This window comes from Gymnogyps californianus, chromosome 24, assembly GCF_018139145.2.
Source record: "Gymnogyps californianus isolate 813 chromosome 24, ASM1813914v2, whole genome shotgun sequence".
Lineage (NCBI taxonomy): Eukaryota > Metazoa > Chordata > Aves > Accipitriformes > Cathartidae > Gymnogyps > Gymnogyps californianus.
Window position 1 is genome coordinate 285,076 of NC_059494.1, and position 19,872 is coordinate 304,947.

At 51.7% G+C, this 19,872-nt stretch overlaps 1 protein-coding gene across 5 annotated transcripts; it reads right to left on the reverse strand.

Annotated features, from left to right (window-relative positions):
• Window positions 1-814: 814 nt before the first annotated feature.
• MIER2 (MIER family member 2) lies at window positions 815-14,974 on the reverse strand. Of its 5 annotated transcripts, XR_007767672.1 has the most exons (15): window positions 14,918-14,974; window positions 13,894-14,022; window positions 13,179-13,266; window positions 12,468-12,619; window positions 11,562-11,687; window positions 10,744-10,867; window positions 9,967-10,076; window positions 9,222-9,291; window positions 7,478-7,629; window positions 6,626-6,707; window positions 6,428-6,522; window positions 5,498-5,625; window positions 4,331-4,467; window positions 2,744-3,484; window positions 1,634-1,649 (listed from the first exon to the last, which is right to left on the reverse strand). XR_007767672.1 is itself a non-coding variant. In XM_050910461.1 (14 exons), exons 4-14 carry the CDS (start codon window positions 12,609-12,611, stop codon window positions 3,009-3,011), a joined length of 1,620 nt encoding a protein of 539 aa, XP_050766418.1. In that variant the 5' UTR covers window positions 12,612-12,619; window positions 13,179-13,266; window positions 13,894-14,022; window positions 14,918-14,974; the 3' UTR covers window positions 815-3,008. The 5 variants fall into 5 exon arrangements, 4 of the variants coding, with proteins under 4 accessions (XP_050766418.1, XP_050766417.1, XP_050766420.1 ...); XM_050910461.1 differs by having other exon boundaries at window positions 815-3,484; window positions 5,522-5,625; XM_050910460.1 differs by having other exon boundaries at window positions 815-3,484.
• Between the last annotated feature and the right edge of the window lie 4,898 nt (window positions 14,975-19,872).

Genomic DNA, 19,872 nt, shown 5'->3' on the forward strand with positions numbered 1-19,872 from the left:
AACAGAGAGGCACGACCCCCAAGAACCAGCCCCAGCCCCAGACCCCCCGGGACAGGAGCCACAGGCACCAGGGCAGCTCACACACGCTCCGGCCATGGGGAGCGCCTGCACCACGGACCTGGCTCTGGCAGGGCGGGCTGGAGGCACAAGCTCTTCACTGATCCCGGGATGAAGATGCTCCTCGCCAAGCAGAGGCAGCTGTGCTCAAGAGCAGGTCGAGTTCAGCCGCTGCACCAGGACTCGGGGCTGTTCTGACAGGCAGTCATAGCACCCGAGATGGGAGGACGCGATCCCACAGGGCTCCAGGGTCGTTACCTGGCCCAGCACCTCCCCAGGGACGGACCCGAGATCACCAGTGTTCAGCCACACACCCTGCCCTGGACGTCCCCTCTCTTAGGGACCATGAATGTCTGCGGCCGACAGCTTCCCAAGTGCTGTGCTGGGCATTCTGCCCCTGCCCAGGGAGCGACGGAGTGCTCGCCCAGGGTGGGAGAGGATCGGACAGAAGAGGCAAGGACCCCTTTTCTTGCTTCTGCCATCACGACGCGTAAGACTGCGGCATCTCAGTCTCCAAAAACAAGACAGGCTTCTGGCTCACTTTCAAATTAGGTTTTTAATTAAATAAATAACGGCGAGGGGTCTTCAAGGCAGTATCACTTCACAGTGTAGGGCTTGGGGGGGGAAGGGGGGAAAAGAGTCCAGCATTGGGAGCGGCTCAAAGTGAATGTGCTTTGTAAGAAGGAAAAAGAAAACCCCAACAAAAAACCAAAACCAAACCTCCTCCCCAAGTGACTCCCCCTCCCTGTCCCAGCCCTTTCCACTCTCCCTTAAAGTTGTGGAAAAAGCGCCGCACTCATGTTGAAAGACCCCATGCGAATCTGTAAACAACACTGAAGAACATAAATAAGAGAGATTTCTGCCTCCCCCAGCCTCCCCTCTCCTTTCATTAGGGCTTGAAACAAACCAAAGAAAAAATGGTTTCAGGAAAACTAAGAATGTTCTTGGCTGATGGAGAGGAGATGCCAAGGCCTGGCCCTCCCTGGGAGGGCTGCCCGTGCTCTCACCCTGCCTCCTCTTCTCCTTTCAGCCAAGGAGCTTCCTCTCCCCCCCAGAAAAGGGGAATCACAGCCTGGGCAGTTCCACTATGGAGCGGGCACTCGTATTTGCTTTCCGTTTCCAGCAACTGGGAGCAGCCGGAGGGGAGACCGCCGGTTACCACGTCTGGTTGACAAAGCGATGCCTGGTCAAGGCAGCTGTGTGTGTCTGGAGCTCAGCACCTCTCAGCAGAGCTGGCCGGGGACCAAAGCAAACCCCTGCTAATGCACGCAGAATGGCTCTGGGGCTTGGAAGATGAGAGACGAGGTCTGATCCTGTCACCCCGCGAAGCTGCCCGATGCTGTCTCCATGCTCCCGCTGCAGGGCTGAGCACAACTGCACAGGGCCAGGTAAAAGGAGGATGCGGGCTAATGGTTTTTAGTCCTCTTCCAAATCCACTGGCAGCAGAACCAACTGCAGGATCACAGCCCAAAGGCCTCTACCAAAACAAGCAAAAAACCTCAACCCAACCCCCTTCCCAAATGCAGAAAATGGCAGGACGAAGGGAACATCTGCATCAGAGCCTTGCCCAGCAAGTCAGCAGACAGCATTCCCTGCACAGAAAAAAGGGGAATGAGAACACGTGGATTTAAGCCAGTGGCAAACCCCAGACCTGGAACACACCCGGGAAGCGAAGCAGCTCCGGATTCCAGCACACCCACAAACATGCCACTGTGGCCCTCTGCACAGCAGCCGGCCACCTCGCTGCCATGTGGGGCCACCCTTGTCACCTCCTTGGACATTGCTAACGGCAGTGAAGACGTACTCTCCTCTCAGAAAACAGAGAGCTTTTTTTGTGATGCAGAAAGGGGCAGGGATGCCCAGGGACTGGTGTGCTCTCCTGCCTGGGACTCTGCTAGCACCGGTGTCCTAGACTTGGTGCCCTGGGAGCTAAGCAACCTCCTCCTCCTGCAGCTGACAAAATTGTTTGAACAAGCTGGGAAGTTACAGATGTTTTCATCTGCATTTTACCCTCTTGTACTGCAGCGGTCAGCAAGGATCAAGACATTCACCGCCAGTAACGGAAGCGGCGGCACTGCACCACTCTGGGGCCAACGTTGCTTTGTGGGTCTAGAAACTCCCTTTGCTCCCAGTACAAGTTCTCCATGGCCCAGCACTGCAAGGCAAGGCGAGGACTTAAGTGCACACAGTGCTACCGCACCGCGCAGCATCCCTTCCCGAGACCTGGCGCTTCTGCCAAAGGGCTGGACCAGGCCACGTCCCGCCGGCAGCTGGTGGCAGAGCAGGCAGGAAGGCACGCGCAGCTGCGAGAGGTTTGAAACCAGCAGCGTGCGTGCCTGTCACGACCCACAGCGCGGGAGCACGGGATAGCTGTTGGGAGGGGAACGCGGCGAACAACTTCTATTGCAACACACTATCTGTGGGTGAAGGGCCAAGACTCCTCATCTTCCTTTGGCATCACCATGCCCCTCTCTGCAGGCAAACTGCCCTGCAGCCCGGGTGGACTGTGCTCCCTGCGGGTTTCCTAAGCTCTCGGACCTCCAGACCGCATCCTGCGTCCCAGCCCCCAAAGTGCCGGTGATACATCCCTGTTCTCAAAGCATCTCTGCACTCAGACTGTCCCACTGGGGCCAAGGGACATTCCCCCTGTCCCGAGGCAGGGACTCTCCGAACAGCCTGGAATTACCTGGGGTGACACATGGTCAACGAAACAGGGGGCGATGGACCTCCCCCCTCACTAAAGCCAGCCACCAGCTTTGCGTGATTGTGTCGGAACACACTGGAGCAGAAAGGTGTTTGGTTTCACTGTAGCCTTGGATCAAGGAGGATGGAAAGACGGATTCTGACCAACAGCTCCAAACTGTCCCTACGGAACAGTGGAAGTTCCAGGATTTCACTCAGTCAGGTCAAAGTCCTTGCTGGGTCTGTGACAAGTTTGTGACTGGAGACTCTCACTGTGACAAGGGCTCTGACCGAGCCACAGGTGCTGGGCAAGCCTGATGAGCAGTCAGAAAGCTATTTACATCTCCAATGCCAATGAGGCCAAAATCTGTGACCGATAAGGACACTTGCGCAGGGGCCACCGCTGCCTCTGGGTCTCTGTCCAAATCCACAGGGCCAGCAATTAAAGGCAAACCCTCATTAATGTCTGCAGGGAGAGTGAAGTCCATGGTTATCGTCTCACCAGAGCTCTGCAACGTCTCCTGCTTCTCTGCTAGTCCTGGTCCTGCCGGCGGCAAAGCATAGAGCCCCGACTCTGAGGGGCTGACAGTGTGTTGTGTGCAGGAAGCCGAGATGGCGCCTGAGGACGTCTCCTCCGTGGGGTCAAAGGAACAATTCGTCTCCGAAGGAGTACTGCACTCATAGCCCTGCCCTGATTCACTTATGCTGCCCAGGCTGCAGGCTGTGCTCTCCACGCTCAGGGGCTCTGCACACCGCAAAGGAGGGAAATGTGGGAGATGGACAGACAGACAGGGAGGAAGAAAGGGTGGGGGACAGCAAGTGAAAGAAAGCTGGAGTGAGTCCATAACATACAAAAAACCAGAAACCAGTTCAATCCCACCTAATCACAACAGTATTTGTTTGATGGCACAAATGTTTCTTTATGATAGCAACCAAGATCCCTGCCAGCATGTACCGAAGAAAGGCAAGATGCAGACAGCAGATGGAAGGCCATCAGTGTTTCTATGGAAATTAAAGGAAATCTCACAGAGACACTCCAAGATAAGCCAAATCCTAAGTCCTATCCCCTCATGCCGACAGCCCCTGGGAGGTGCCTGCACAAAGCCCTCATCTGCGGTAGGATGGTGAGGGAATGAACCCATTTCGGGCTCCCTGTGAGTCTTCTCACAGCCAGCTCTCTCTGAAAGCAGTTCGCAGGTACAGCCTGACTTCTGGTGCCTTAAATCAGCCTCCGGAGGAGTTGGCTGTGTCTAGTGCACTGTGTGTTGGTGCACTGGAAGCACCTAACTCAGGTGCCCAAAGTTAGTGCAAATCCTTTTGCTCTGGGAATGACTTAGGCCACCCCTCCAAGCCCGAAGCAGGAACACCTCTTTTTAAGTCACTACTGGTCAATGTAGAGACAGACAAGCCTCCTTTGCTCACACCAAAATCTGCCCAGGGCTGGTATTTGACACCGGGCAAAGTGAGCACACTGGCAAGGTGCGAGGAGAAGCGCAACAGCTGGATAATGGCAACAGGAGAAAGGCAAAGGAGGGTCTGTGCCGCTGAGGGAGACGAGTTATCCCCATGGCAGACAAGAAAAGGAAGTTACCTGTGCTCTCTATTGCTATCTGATCTTGACCGAAGTGAGAATCCAGGCAGCTAGTTGCAGAGGGAATTGGTGGGGAGCTCCGGGAACGACTGGTGTTTTCTACTTCACCCCCATCCAAGTCATTGTCGGTGTAATCCCTGTGGGGAAAGACAGATAGCACTGCCACCACCTGTTAAGCAGAGAGATGCAGGCAGGGAAAACGGTGACTGGGACTAAAGCCCATCAACAAATAAAGCAACAGGACTGTAGAGACCTCACTAGAATGAATGTCCATCCCTTCTTGGTCTGCAGAGCCCAGTTTAGACTCTGCACTGAGGTGATCGCAGTTAACTCAGCGTGGCTAAGACCAGCCCGTGATAAACTAGAATGGGCTCTGCAGCTTTCCAAAACACAGAGCTCTGCCCCCCAGCTCTCTATGAGCCTCAGCCCTTTCCAAAGCAAAGTAAATGGTCAAATGCTCTCCCCAGGGAACAGCCAGCTTCACAGAGTGACTGCAGTGGGCTGTGACAGTGTTAGTGTGCCAGCAAAGAGCAAGGGATGAGAAAATATTTTCCCACCCTGGGGGGATTTGAGATTTCAGGTATTTTCCTGTCTTGCATCAGAATAAAGAAAAAAAAAAAACCCTAAGACTTCATCTAATGTTTTTAATTGATTCAACTTAAATATTTCATTTTGACCTTTTAAAACATTTCAGTTTCAACCTTTTTGAGAAGTGTTTTCTGTAATTAGCATACATTACAAAGTGAAGAATTTGCCTCAAAGGGTGGCAGCAGGCAAAGAAAATAATTCAGGTTCCAAACCACCAGAAACAGTGTATATTTTTGAACTTAAAAAGCTCCCTTCCTAAAACCTCATTGAACTGAGTTATTTCCTGAGATCAGCCCTGAATCCCTGACCCTACCCTTAATTTTTCTGGACGCATGTCTGAAACAAAACAGTATTTTCTGACACAAGAAAGTCCACATCCAAGCAAATAATTGCTTTATCTTCCCTCTCCACACTTAACGGTGTTTATGTTCTGAGAATATCCAGTGCATCCCTCCATGCTCCCACCCAAGAAACCTTCTAGAGCAGAAAGCGCAGTCTTTTAAGCGGAGGTGCTTTGCAGCAGGAATCTTCACTGGGAGGTTAATATTACTAATTTTAGTGTGAGAATATTCCACGCACGTGGCTCCAGGGTGGAGGACGTACTTCTTCCTTCCTAAACGAGTCTGCTGAGTGAAGTAGTCATAGCGCTCTGATTTTTTCCACATGTAGTAATACTCCACACACTCTCCCACTGACCGGGTGCGGACCTAAGGAGAAACATCATAGTCAGAACACCACGCATCAAGATGTATCTCATGGAGCAAGGACTATTCTCCCATTTAATCAGCACAGAAAATTAAGTGCATTACAGTAATTTATATTGCTATGGACACATCTACGCTGCAGAACAGAAGCGCATACCGAGATTTTCAAGGTGGTAATCGGCCAGAGAAAGAACTCCCCACAGTGCACAATTGTTCTTGCAGACCCCAGTGTGGGCTCACACACGGTACATTCGTGCAGGACTTTCCTGCGCTTCCAGTAGCACACTTAACATCAAGAGAGCAAACCTGCATCCATTTTCACTGGCCAGCGTCAACATGCCCACAATTAATCAGCGGTAGAACTGGACTCTCTGGTTCTGCCAACTCCCAGCACAGCAGCATATGTCCTGGGGCCCAGCTCTCCCTGCAACAGCATCTTTCATTCTAGAGGACCCCAGGGGACTTTACAAAACATCCACATGCTCAACTCACTCATTCACAGAAGTACTGCAAGGGCTGAGAGTTTGGAAAGAACTTTTGAGACTCCAGAAAGGGCTAATCAGTAATTAACTGACATCACTCATGCAGGTCAGTGTTGTTTGTGACTTCTCCCACCTGGAAAATAAGGCAGAGCAGGGCAGTGAACAGCCCATCACCTGCTAGCATGAGTCAACACAAAGCCTGGGATCGGAACTCAGCAGTCCTGAACTTCCTGCATTAGCCGAGGCTCAAAACATACCTCTGGTGCAAATGCACGTGCCTCCTTCCCTTTGTCTTAGCGGGATGCAGGGGTGAGTGTCCTTACCTTGTTTGCTTGGATAAGATGAAAGTTTTTCCCATGGACCCTGAAGCCATGTTCAAAATTTCTACATTCTTCCTCACTCCAGGCACAAAGCTCATCTATAGCAGAAAGAAAGAGGAATTGGAAGAGACGTACAGAATCTAGAAAGAGTTACATGTGCCTTCATGTTTGGGGTAGAACCCAAATATGGGGGGTTCTCACCTCTGATAACCTTCACATTGAACCGTAACCTCCGCAGTGCCTCTTCTGCATTGAAGTTGCATTTAACCAGTTCATACAAAGCCTACGAAACAGAAGAAAATTACTCACAGCACGTACCTGAGCAACACACCACAAACCAACCTGCTCATGACTCACGTTAGTCTCATAAAACTCATTTTTCCCAGAAGCCACTTTGCCACTAACCCCGGCTTGACCATCGGCATAGATTATTCCACTTTTCAAGGCACTGGATTACAAACCCTGGGACTGAAAAGATGCAGTTCTGCCAGCAGCTCTGCATGTTACAGGTGTGCCTTTGTGCTCCTGCAGACTTACTGTGAGAATCTAATCTGGCTAGTTTAGAGGAAACACAACTGCTCTGAAGTTTCTTAGCCAAATGTTTGATCTTCTGCTGGCTTCAAAGAAGAATTAGACAATGTGATAGGGGACAGATCCAAAAGGATGTTCCTGCTGCAAGCTCTGGCTCACAGAGTTTGGGATACTGGGAGAATATGGTCAAAACAGTACCCATTCTCTACTTGCCCGGTCTGTTACATGCTTTCCACAAACATCTGTTACTGCGTTGGAAGAAAAGTACTAAGCTAGACAGGCCTGTGGTCCGATCCACTACAGCCTTTTCCAGTCTTCCCAACAGGAGGGTGAATAGCCTCCTGAGACTGCAGCCGAGAAGCACACCCTCACTTATCCATGAAGCAGGAGCAGAAGATCACTGGAGTTAGGTCTCATTCTCTTCGAAATGGGTCTCTCATTCAGGATCTCTGTAGCAAACGTTGCACTATTATGCCAGCACCGTTAGAGTATCTGTGGGCTGCAAGAAGCCCCGATACGTACCTGTTCATTGTCCTTCACCATCTCTCCGTCTGGCAGGCTGCTGCTAGACAGCTCGTCCCATCGCCGCTTCACTGCACGGTATAGGAACTCTTCAACCTCTTTCTCAGGGAGTATGTTTGGGTCCCAAAGCAGCTGATCTTCATTCTCATAGGCTAACAGAAAAAGCAGTGAAATAAGCTAATCAGAGACTTCTGCTGCTTTTGAGAAATGGCCTGCATGTACGTGCATGGGAGAGACCAAAGGAGGGAGGAAATCTTTGCTTGGTACTCCAACCTGGCACTAGAGATGACAACCAGCTGTGTGAAGGTACTGCATTTTCCCTCCTGATTTTGGAGGCAGATAAGCTTAATACTCTTTATACCTCTTTTAGAGCCTTAAGCACAGGCTCAGCTTGCTTCCACTTCTTCAGAAGGGTTGGTTGACAAGGCTTTTGTTACCATGTTCTCAAAGACTGTCGCTTTGATTCATTAATCCTGGCAACTAAAAAACCCTGGGTTCTAAGGTGTCTTTTCCAGCACACAGTAAGCAAAAGGAGAGGGAGGCGAAGGCAGCTTTGAGCTACAACCCTGGCCTAGGCTCAAGAACCTCTCCCTGTCCTAGACAGAAAACCAAGCAGCTGCAACGCTGTCCCTCCCCTGTGATAGCTTGTAATGCTCCTCCATGAGCTGCTCCACCCACACAGAATAGCAGGAGCACACTGCATCACTAAGTGATTCTTGCCCCTTTCAGCTTTCAAGGCTCTTAGTCCATGAGAACACGGCACACAACAATGCAGAGAGATGTTTAAGTAAAATAACAGCACAGAGGAAAGCAAGAAGAAAGACTCTGCAATACAAAATAATCAGAAATATTGAGATTTTTCTATTCAGATAAAAACATTAGCACTCTCTGTACTTAACTCGTTTCTACAGGCAAAGGAACCAACTCTTCTGCCCTGTAGAATCACTAAAATCAGGTGAGAGGCACTACAGACAGGGCATAAAAGACCCCCATCAGGATCTACTATCAGTTTCCTTTCATTTCACACTGATGCAAACACACAGGTTATGCAAAATGCACATTAAATCTGTGGTCTTCAATACAGAAGGCTGAGAGCACCGATAAAGTAACAGTGAAAAGTTCCAAGAACCATACTGGGTAAATCTGAAATAGTACCTGCAAAACTGGTAACTTTTACCTCCTTTAAATAATTTGCTGAGAGTCTGCTAGGATAAAAGAACTAGGGAAGAAGCAATTAATTTCTAAAGATGTGGCTTTCTGTTAGCTATCTTGTTCAGAAACTCAACAAGCTGGTGCTAGTATTGCACTAGTTATTAGACACAATCTGCAAATCAAGGCACCTCCATCTACTCTGCAGACATCCTATCAAATTGGAAACTGATCAGCTCCAGGGAGTACTGAATGAAAATAACTCTGGCTACTTAAGGAAGACGTCAGAGAAAAATAAATTAGAATATCTCCAGAAGGGTATTCCTTCTGCTTGGCTACAGCTGAGACCCACTCCTCCAAACCTGTCACACCAACCCAGTTTTCACTGAGCTGCTTAGCTTCTGTAGCTGTATTACTAGCCCTATTCAAACAGGCTAGTTTAAAGCTAGCTCAGGTGTAGCTGTAAATTTTGGTGTCAACACTGAGAGGTACCAAGCCTAGAGATACAGAGCAGAACTTGTGAATCAGGGCCCCATCAAATGTCCAGGCCAGCAGCCCTACATCCAAACAAGATACACAAAGCAGGCTGCCTTACCTTTTTCACCGTGTCTGTTTAAGTGGAGGATGGGAACAGTGGCTTGGTACTGAGGTCCAACCATGATCTCCTGAAATATCGCCACAGAGAAGTGGGTAAATTGAAATGGAAAATGCTCCACGTAGGCACTGAGGTGTACCTCATGATTTAGGGACTATGACACCACGAGGCCGATTTATGTATCGGCAGTCCCCGCTGTCACTATTACCTCTAGGGAACCCTGGCTATTTTATAGGGTAACTAAGAAGATTTACTACCAACCAGATGATCCTTTGGGGACCTTAGGCATTTACATAGTTTTAATGTTAAAGATATATGGCAAGCAGCTAAGGCTGGAGATAAAGAAATGCAGAAGCTCTCCTGCAACCTTCACAACCAGAATGAATTTGGAAGCCTGCTCCTCTCTTTCGTAAGATGGTTCCCCCTCAGTAAATCCTGCTGGGAATACTGCACAGCGTTTCACCTTTATAGGGCTACAGGCTGCAGTTTCAATTTACCAAGGCACAACAGCATTTTCCATATCTGAAGCGGAAGATAATTTCAGATAGAGATTTCAAGATCGTGTTAAAAAACCTCTTGTAACCCACATCTGCCACCGCCTTCCACAAAACGCAAGCCGCGAAGCAGAAGAAAATAAAAGAAAGAAAATTTCTTGGGGAAATATCACAGCACTTTGGTGTCATGCTTCTCTCAGATTCAGGCACATTGTATTAGCTCCCCTTCCCAAGGCACTCAGATCATTTACCTTCTTACAGTCGTTGGACGGAATGGAATCCTCCTCTGAATCTTCAGCCATGGAGGAAGCACATGGAGATGAACAGGGCTCTTTGTCTTCATCAGCAAGGAAGTTGTTTGCTTTGCGGGAAAGGAAAAGATCTGTAGTTATGAAATGTTTTTTTTTCTGTTGCTCTATGTTCCCTCTCCTTCCCTTCATTTTCTGCCCTAAAGTTACTTTCAGCATGGTCCGCAGTGACAACTTACCCGTATTTTAATTTTCTCCTTTTACATAAAACAATTTGCACACTTGCCACATGGGTGGTGCAGACCAACCTGGGGAGCTCAGACTCCTTCATTTCGCAGGACAGCGGAAGGAATAAGATCACTTCATGCTGAGTCTCTCTCACGCACTTTGGCTTCCCACGTATTCCAATATTTAGGAACTGCCACAATATATCACACCACTAGTACTACTGAATTTATTCACTCCTAGAGGCGTCAGATCAGGTACTGATCTTTCAGACTGCAGTTACAGCAGGTAGCAAAACAATTCTCACTTTCTCAATGTTATGAGTTACAGCTAAAGACAATTCTCCCCTCATCCCGCTGCTCATCTATGCTCTATCATGTCCTAACCAACGCTCGGTAACACCACTGGCACTCAGGTTTATTTGCAGTCCCCAGAAAGAAAGTGGAAAACCTGATGTCAGGAAACTAAGTGACAAAATAAAGAAAAACATTCTTGCCCTATCCTGCGCATCACATCTAAGTAAAAAACAATTACTTGGAAATTAGCAACACATACAGCCAGGCTGGTTTGGGAATAGGTCCGATGCATCGTGGGATGTGACGGATGGAGTCAGATCATCCGCTGAAGACTGTGTCTCCTCCTCTTCTTCCCCTGAAAGCAAATCCTTCGCTATTTGTTCCTTTTAACAACAACAAGAAAGTGAAAAATATTTTTAAATTAAAAAAAATGTATGAGGGAGGGGTGAGGCCTAGAGTAAAGCATTTCTGACCAAGGGTGGCCGCATCCACAGATCTCCTCACCCTCCCATAGCTTGTCCAAAGACAGATTCTCTCTCACACTCCCCACCACCCCTAGATTCTTTTCCCTAGAAGCACTTCTACAAGTGTCAAGAGTGGCTTCCTATGGAAGCCAGAGAGAGGACGAGCAAGTGGCCCTTTCTGTAGAGCTCCACTCAGAGCAAGTACCTCAAAGACCCTGGAAGGAAAAAAGAAAAAAAAGAAAAAAAAAAAGCTTTCTACAGACTTTAGCTAGAACAGGAAGAGCCATAGCTTCACCTGGGAAGATACAAACCTTCCCTGACTCTCCACAGATCCACATCTACGTGCAAAGACTTGTAACCCAAGTTCCACAAAGAGTTTTTACAGTGTTCTTTTTAAAACAGTTATCCTGTCTCCGGTCTCCTCTAAACTCTTTACATTCACATTTCTGCACCTGGCGTTCCTCACTGGGACACCAGAACTAGGCAGGCCCCTTCCCCTGGCATTAGTCAAACCCCACCTGAAAAGAGCAACTAGACATCTCAAGCTCCAAGACAGCACAGTAACCTACAGCGCAGGCTAAGAGCATACACCCAAGCAGACAGCTGCTCTTACCTTATCCAGAGTCATATCTGGGAGATTTGGAGTAATATCATTGCTCTCACTGTCCTGCTCCGAGATGGGATCAGATGCCTCATAGCCATAAAGTGCAAGCAGCTCCTCAAATGGCATTTCACTGCTCTGAGCGAGAGGAGGACAAAGCTTCATCAGGAATGGAACAATCACCGAGTACAACACCAGCTGTAGTGAACACAGAGATATGCAGAGGCAGTCAAGGCAGCTCTGCTCTTCTAGGGGCTCTGAACTGCCTCGGGTAATGCTGCGTAATGAAGGAGGCACGGTCTATCAGGACCCATCATAACCTGTTCTTCTCAAAGGTACAGAGAAGCCAGGAACTTTCGCCCCAAAGCAACACAGTCAAGGGCATTTTGAAAACAGATTTATTTTTTATACTAGATTTCATGCTGGTGAAGAGATGCCAGACAGCACAACTGTATTTACACAGACGAAGGGAAGGAGCAAATCCTACATTAGTCTTGTGCCCGACCTGAAGAGACAGTCTCTGTCACCAAGAACACACTGTGTGCTCCACCGAGGTCTCCATGGGAGCACCCACAGGAGGACCACATCACCTCATCTTTGTGGTTCCTCCAGTATGAAACAGACATCGAACATACACCCAACAGCGGATGGCTCTTCAGCAAGGTGAGCAAAGACCACCTTGTCAGAGTGGCTACTTGGCAGAGGAAGACTCCAAAATTTACTGCTGTCACCTGTTGTCAAAACCATTCCTTCCTATCCAAATGCAAACCTAAGACTCGTTGACGGGTGGACCTAAACACAGCGCATTGCCAGCTGAGCACGTCAGAGCTTCTCACAAAGATCTTTGGTACCAGTACTGTAAAAGCAAACAAGAAAATCCAGCAGGTAATTTCCCTTCCCCTCCCTTGCTGCCTTTACCTGAGAGGCACTGAAACTCTTCTCCAGCTCTTCTAAAGACTTCTGCTTCTCCTGCGTATCATCTTCTTCTTCCCTTTCTTCCCGTACACCATAGTTCTGTGAAAGGATCTCTGCTAGGTTCAGTCGATGATCAGCTGAGCCCATTGACACAACTGCAGGGATTAGAAGAAGTTGGATACTAGCACCACCCTGGACCAAACCTTCAGATGCAACAAAGCTTGGGACGATCCCGTCTTGTCTGTGTGCAGCCATGACAAGCCAGAGGAAGAGATTAGGTAGAAAGGAGTGAGAGGGGCTGGGGAACACAAAGAAAGAAGCCACTCCATGACTGCTAAATTGCAAAGCCTGGTTCTCTGCACATTCAGGTCCCACAACTGACTGAAAGCTGAATCTGAAGGTTTTCTGAGTATTTGTGTCTCTCTCCTGACTGGATTCGCTAGTGTCATAACATGCGAACTTTTACACACTGCAGCCTTTCCTTCGCCCGAGGCATTTTTAGGCTAATTACCCCTTACTGCAAGAATGGGCAAATGGACACTTGTAGGAGCTTTGGCATCTTTAAGACTCTCCTCCTCTGTCAAATGGCATGGGAATGAACCAACAGGTTTGGAAGATGTGGGAAGGAGAAGGGAACAGACAGGCTGATCACAGGAGCCTTGTTTCCTCTGGAAACCAGACCAACAGACAGACGCATACTTAAACTGTGGCTACCTGCTGCACTCTGAAGGCCAGGCTCTCCAGGACATAGACTGCGGGCTGGGTATGGCACCACCCTCGGACTCTGCCTGCCAACCGAGGCCTTTAAGAAAAGAGAAAAAATACGGCTGAGACATCTCTTCTTAAAAGTGTAACACGCCTCCAGCCACTTAACCCCACCAGCAAATGCGATTAATTTAATTTCAAAGCAAAAGTTAACAAAAACCACACAGGGTAGCATTAGAAACTGTGCTGTGCAAAAAGAGCTCTAGTCAAGTGCATTTAACAGCTCTTCCAGGCCTCCTCTCCTCCGGATCCATCACCTTCCCCTCAGTCTCTAACTGCATATGGCGGTGTTTCCATTTTATCTTTTTTACCTTCAGCACTCCACTAATTATTTATCCTCTCACCAGTGTAAGACCTCAGATCTTTATGGCTTACATCTTCACTTAAAAGAAGGACTTTGACCCTAAGCCATTACTCTAAATACACCCATCATGCTTGTTTGAACACAGCATTTTTATGAACTGACCCACTCTTTGGAGAGGCAATCAGAAGCAGCCGGCCACAACACGCTGGCTTCTCCCTAATGCCTCACCGCATCCAGAAGGCTCAGAGGGGTGAGCAAAGAAACTTAGAGCTGAGCAGGCAGCGAAGGAGTCTGGTAGGACTGCGAGTGGCACAGGCGAGGTGGGAAAGGATGAGACAGGTAGACACCGAGAACAGGCACCTGCTTTCTGGCATTCAGTGCTCGGTCAGAAGTTCAGGCAGCAGTATGGGCTGAGGCCTGGAAAACAACCCAGAACATCTGCTGCTCCTTGGGCTGCTGTACATGGAAATGCTGTTCATCAAGTTCAGCCTAGGTAGGGAGCAAGCAGGTAATTAACCAATGCCTTTGGGTGACTGAGAGCATCTGACTGCGGAAGAAAATCATAGTGTCAGTCCCCCAGTCACCAATGACATCTTTTTATGATCCTGAGCCATTAATAATCTCAGCCGTGCACCATTACTCCTCACTTAGTCAGTGGGAGCCAGGACATCTACAATGCTTCAGTACGAGGCTCTTACAACTTATTTAAGAAAACATAGTACAGCTTCACATCAAAATTCATCCTCTAACAACAGACCAAAGTACACACCAAAAAAGCCACCCCAGACTTTAGGTTCTGAGTTAGTGCCTTCAGCTGTTAACACATATATTGCAAATTCCGTAACGACTAGAGAGGCAGCTATTTTCTAGGTATATTTACTGCTACGATAACGGTTGGCCTGGAAGGCAGCAGAAGACATTGCCATACGAGAGAAGGACCGAGAGGGAGGGAGGGAAAGGATCTGTGAAGCAGCCGTGGAGTTCTTGCTCCTTCCTCTACCAGGACCGGTAAAAAGAGGACGCCTCTAGTCCAACCGAAGCACACACTGTGCGCTCATTCACCATCCCCAAGGGTCTGATTATTAGCAGCAAGATAACCCCACTGGAGACCACTCTGGCTGCAGACAGAGCCCAGTGACCGTGCGCACTAAGAAAAGGGAGGAGTTTATGGTATAACGAAAGGAGAAGGAGACGGAAAGGATTCGGACAGCCTCCATTTTGAGGATGGTCACACCGGGAAATGGCTTCGTAACTCGGGAGAGCGTCAATGCCCCTTTGTTGGGCTTTGCTGGAATGTGACCAAGTACAAAACCCTCTTGGATAAATCCTTCCAAGCAAACAACCCCAGTTTCATGAAAAGGATAAGGGTGTGGTCTACACTTACTCCCGCTAGTCTTGAGCGATCTGCAGAACTCTCTTTCCTGGGACAATGATCTATATATCGATTGCGCCTCCTTCGCACAGGGATCAATAAGGAGCTGCATGCAAAGGATTTTGAAAACAAAGACTGAAAATGTTAGCAGTGGATGGGCTGGCTTGAAAAGATGTCAAGAATACTTCAGGAACGATGAGATCTTATATTAATGATCGGGTGCCAAAATGAAGAGTAATAGTCAGTACGACAGGATGACAATTCAGTAACTAATCATGAGTTTATTTCCCCAAAGCGGCAACATAGCATTAGAGCAAGCGGGAACTGCTGAGAGCTGGAGTCACCATTCCACACCCAAATTTAAACATGTGTGAAACTGAAATATCCCTCAGATTATTTACAAATCCAGAAGACCATGGAAACAAGAGTCAAAGTCAAAGGAGTAGGGGAGAAAGGCAGGTCTGGCTTGAATATGGAAATGATGACAGAGAGAATATTCCTGATTACACTGATTGCCGATGCCACGTGACGTGGAGTTATTCCGTTTGAAGGTGAGATAGCTGCAGTCTGACACTTCAAATCCACATGTCACACAGAAGGCAGAAAACGCAACAGCATTACATGCCTCAGAAAGGCAGCAGCAACACCGAGGCACTACCAGGTATCTCCAGATCAAGAACAGTTCTTGGACAAGGTGTAGATGCTCCTATTGCTGGTGACAGTTTTGGTCACCATGAAAGGTCACAGTGGTGAACTCCATTTATCTTGACAGTGCAGCACAATGCTGGAAATGGCTCCTACATCCACATTTAATCGCGGGGGGAAAAAAAGAGAGATTAAATTCCTGTAATCTCGCTTTAAGTTTCCCAGCAGCTGCTTTCCTTCCGCTAGTCTCTGCTTCTCAGACATGAGAATAACTTTCCTTTCTCAAAAGTTACACAGAGGTTGACCAATTACTCATTCTCATATTTGTATTTCTGGATGACTCCAGCACTCCCTCCTTAATTCTGGACTCAAGTTTTTGAGTACATGGAACAAAGCAACAGCCATGTTTTAGAAAACGCAGGCAGAGGAAGAGCCTGAGCTTTCTGCACTGACAAAGCCGTTCTCCAGTGCAAGGCAGATTGTTTGTACAGAGAACTACTGGAGAAAACCCTTCAGGCTGAAACCACTCTTGCAAGAAAATGAGGAAAGATAGAGAAGGTTTCCCTTTCCAGTGTTACTACTTTAATAACTAACATGGTTTCCTGAGCTAGTGTAACATGTATTTCACACTCAGTGAGAGAAGCGTTCCTTGTTGCTTTGCCTTGTCCATACCACTTGACATGGGTCCGTTTCCTATGAACTCCAGCTGTAGCCAGAGGGAAGTGGCATGGATGGAAACGGATTCGTCCTGTAAGCTATGGACCTGAAAGAGCAAAAAACGAGCAGAGGACAAGACGTACAGGTCGCCTCCCGCACTGCTCAGGAAAATCAGTGCCTCAATAGCACGCCGTAGCAATGTCACAGCAGAGATACTCCGCAGTTCAAACCTCATCTGCGAGACAGTGACAGCTCCCGGATCTCCCCAAGACAGAGACCCATGCGCGCAATGGCAACGTGGTGCAGCATGCCAGGGCGGCACTTCAGCACGTCATGTCAGCCCAACAACGTGCCGAAGTAACGCTTCGGCACAGATGAATGCAGCACCCTTGGTGCTCCACCAAAGGCGGCGGCGAAGACCATTCTGGATGGGACGGCAGGCAGGCTGGACGGCACCTTCCTCACGCAAAACGCTGAAATACCCTGAAAGTGAAGCCTTGCCGTCGAACAGAAGCTGTCTCAGCTAGCGGCGTTCCGAGATCCTGCGACACAGCAGCCAGCTACCTCGACGTCTTCCCAGCGTCCTTTTCTCACGTCGTGGTCACCACAAGGATCTTGTGATGGAAATGAAGTGCGGACGTGCCACAACAACCATTACAACAGGACGGGGATATTTCAAGGACGTGTCAAGACACGACAGGGAATGGCATCGCCAACCATAAGCATGGTGGAGCAATGGCAGTACCGTTTCGGCACGATGCACCAAGACAAACACGACGTCGCAATGGGAGAGGCGGCAGGGGCGTCCCCACGCGGCACCACAGCAGAAGCCCCCCTCGCCCGCCCACCCCCTCAGCAGGGCAGTTCTCCCCGTCCCCGCCACCCAGACAAACCGTCCCCGCCGCTTTCCCCAGCCCTCTGGCATTCCCACGTTCCCGACCTGCGCGCTCTCCCGCTGCTGAGGCCCTGTCGCTTACCTCCGGCCTTTGCGGGCCCCTTTCCAGCAGCTCCGCACCCCTCTGACCCCAGCTCCCCCACCCCGACGCTGTCGGACCCCGCTGCGCCAAAGCCTGGGGGGCTCCCGCTTCGCTCTCTGCCACCGCGCCTCTCCGCCAGCCTTCTCCAGCCCCGCAGTCCCGCCCGCCGCCTCCCGGCCCCCCCCGGCCCAGCCCCGGCCGCTCTGGCGGGTCCCCCGGCCCAAAGCCCCTTTAAGCGCTTCTCCCGGGCCCCTCTCCCGCAGGTCCGGCCACGGGCCCTCCGCCGCGGGCAGCCCCGCTGCTGCCTCCTCCGGCGCTGGCGGGAGGGCAGAGCCGGCGCCGCTCCCCGGGCGCTGCCCCGCCGCCCGCACCGGCTCTCCCGCCGGGTCCCGCCCAGGCGCCCCTTCCTTCCCCTGCCCGCCCCGGCCCCGGCGCCGGCGCCCGCGCCCCCTCGGCCCCGGGCCGCCCCCCGCCCCTCGGCCCGCTGCCGCCCGGGACCCCGGAGCCCCTCGGCCCGAGTGCCCCCGCCCCGGCGGGCCCTGCTCCGGCGGCCCGCGCCGCCCCATCCACCCCGCGGCCGCAGGACCGCGGCCCCTGGGCGGCCCCAGGCTGCCGGGGCTCGGGGGGCCCCCGGTGCCCCCGCCCGGCCGGGGGAGGCGGGAGGCCCGAGGCCCGGCCCGGCCCGGCCCGGCGCGACCCCGGCGGCGGCTCACTCACCTCCGCCATGGCCGAGCGCGAGCAGCGGGGGGGGTGCGGGGGGTGGGGGTGGGGGGGCGCGGGCCCCGGATGCGGCGGCGGCCGCTCATTGGCTGCGGCGCCGCGAGGGCGGGGGAGCGCCGGGGGCGCGGCGGGGCGGGCGGCGCGGGGCCGGGTCAGGGGGCGGGGTCGGGGGTCAGGGGGCAGCGGCGGCGGCGGCGGCGGCGGCGGGGCCTGGGGCGGAGGCCGGGCCGGGGTCCTTGCCCCGCAGCCGGAGGCGCCGCTAACGGCCGCTGCCGGGAGCTCGGGCCGAGCGCCGCTGCCGTCACCTCCTGGAGACGCCGCGGGCGGCCCTGGCCGCGGCCCGAGGAGCGGGGGCTTGCGCGGGGCGGCGCTCGGCCGGCGATCAGGGCGTCCCCGTGAACCGGCGTGGAGAGGGAGGGGAGGCCGCCGCCGCCGCCGCCGCGAGCAGCGCGGGCCCGCAGCAGCGCTCCCCGAGCGCCGGGCCGGGCCATAAACCGGCGGCCAGACCCGTTCGGGGCCGTCGTCCTGAAGGGCCGCGCGGCTCGGAACGCCCGCAGAGCCCGAGCAAGTAAACAGGCAGACACCGGGACGCGGGTGCCTGCGGCCCGCGGCACACGTACCGCGGCACCCGCGCTGGGGCATGGATTGTCGCAGAAAGGAGGTTTTTGCGGCTGAGATGCCCGCGCGCGTGCCGGTGTCCCTGTGAGCCGGTCCCCTTCCACCGGCCGCGGCGGGCGGGGAGTGGACAAGGCCCGGAGAAGGTCCGCAGCTGAGCAGAGCCACTGTGCTGAGCTCCGCTGGGGAAAGCCTCAGAGCCAGGGCACGGCACAGAAATGCACCAGGGACCGCACGTGTCAGAGGCGAAAATAATGCTTGGAACCGCAACCTGCACTTTCTTAAACACCAAAGTTAACGGATCACAAAGCTTGAATCTGCAGCAAACAAACCTTCAGCGACCCTCGCTGAGCAACTTGCTGATAAAAAGTCACTGCATCAGATTTAGCAGTTACAGAAGAGGGAAATAGGGGTAGGAGCCCAGGAGCGGTCCCTGCCTTGTAAGGACTGAAATGCAAACACTATCTCATGGTTTCTTGCCATGGCTGTACTCAGAGAACACCAGAGATGCGCTTATGGAAGCTGCTTGATGGCTCTCTTCAGTTCCATTTAACTGGTGACGAGCCACAGGCTTCCAGAGCGCATTCCTCCAGCACGCTTCATTCTTTAATGCCGCGCATCTCCAGGGCTTCCTGTAGCAAACCGCCCGGCCGGGAGCCCCTGCCGTCCCTCGGGGACCCACGGCCACAGCCAGCGGGCCAGCGCTTCCCTCAAGGTGCGCGTTAACGAGCTGCCGATGCGACTGGCAGGACGCGCAGCTACGCTTGCCACCAGATCTCACCGTTTGACCAAGCCCAGTAGATCATTGTTCAGCTCAAGCCGATGCCTCTCAGGCTGTGACCAGATCCAGCCGTGGAGCTGTGCCCGCCGAGGCTTGCTTAGTGCTCAGTCGTTAGGAGCAGCCTCCGCACCCGGCACCCTGGCAATTTGCTCTGTGTTGGGTTTCGCTCACGCTTTTGAGCTCAGGAAGCAAAGTGTTATCAAGTGCTTCTGAAGTGGTGGTGGCCCTTGAGCTGAGAACCAGAGCACTTCAGCAGGCCTTTATTCCCTCACACAGATCTGTCTAGCTCTGCTCAAAGGACTGACAGGTTGCAGATGCAGTTTATTCAATTAAAAAAGTAACCTTGTCTCTAGCTTTCAGAGAAATTTCTACAAAAACTGCTGCTTTCTGCCTTGCTCCCAACAGAGTGTCCAGGTGTTTTGTCACCACAAAAAGCAGAAAGGCGTGCATTTAGGGTCAAGATGCGGGGAGAGTGAACTGCTCTGTGGCGTGAATTTTCAGGCCCTCTGCCTGTTTGCAGTTTGCTCCAGGAGCCGTTTTGCTGGTCTGCTGCGCGTGCAGCGCGATGCGGG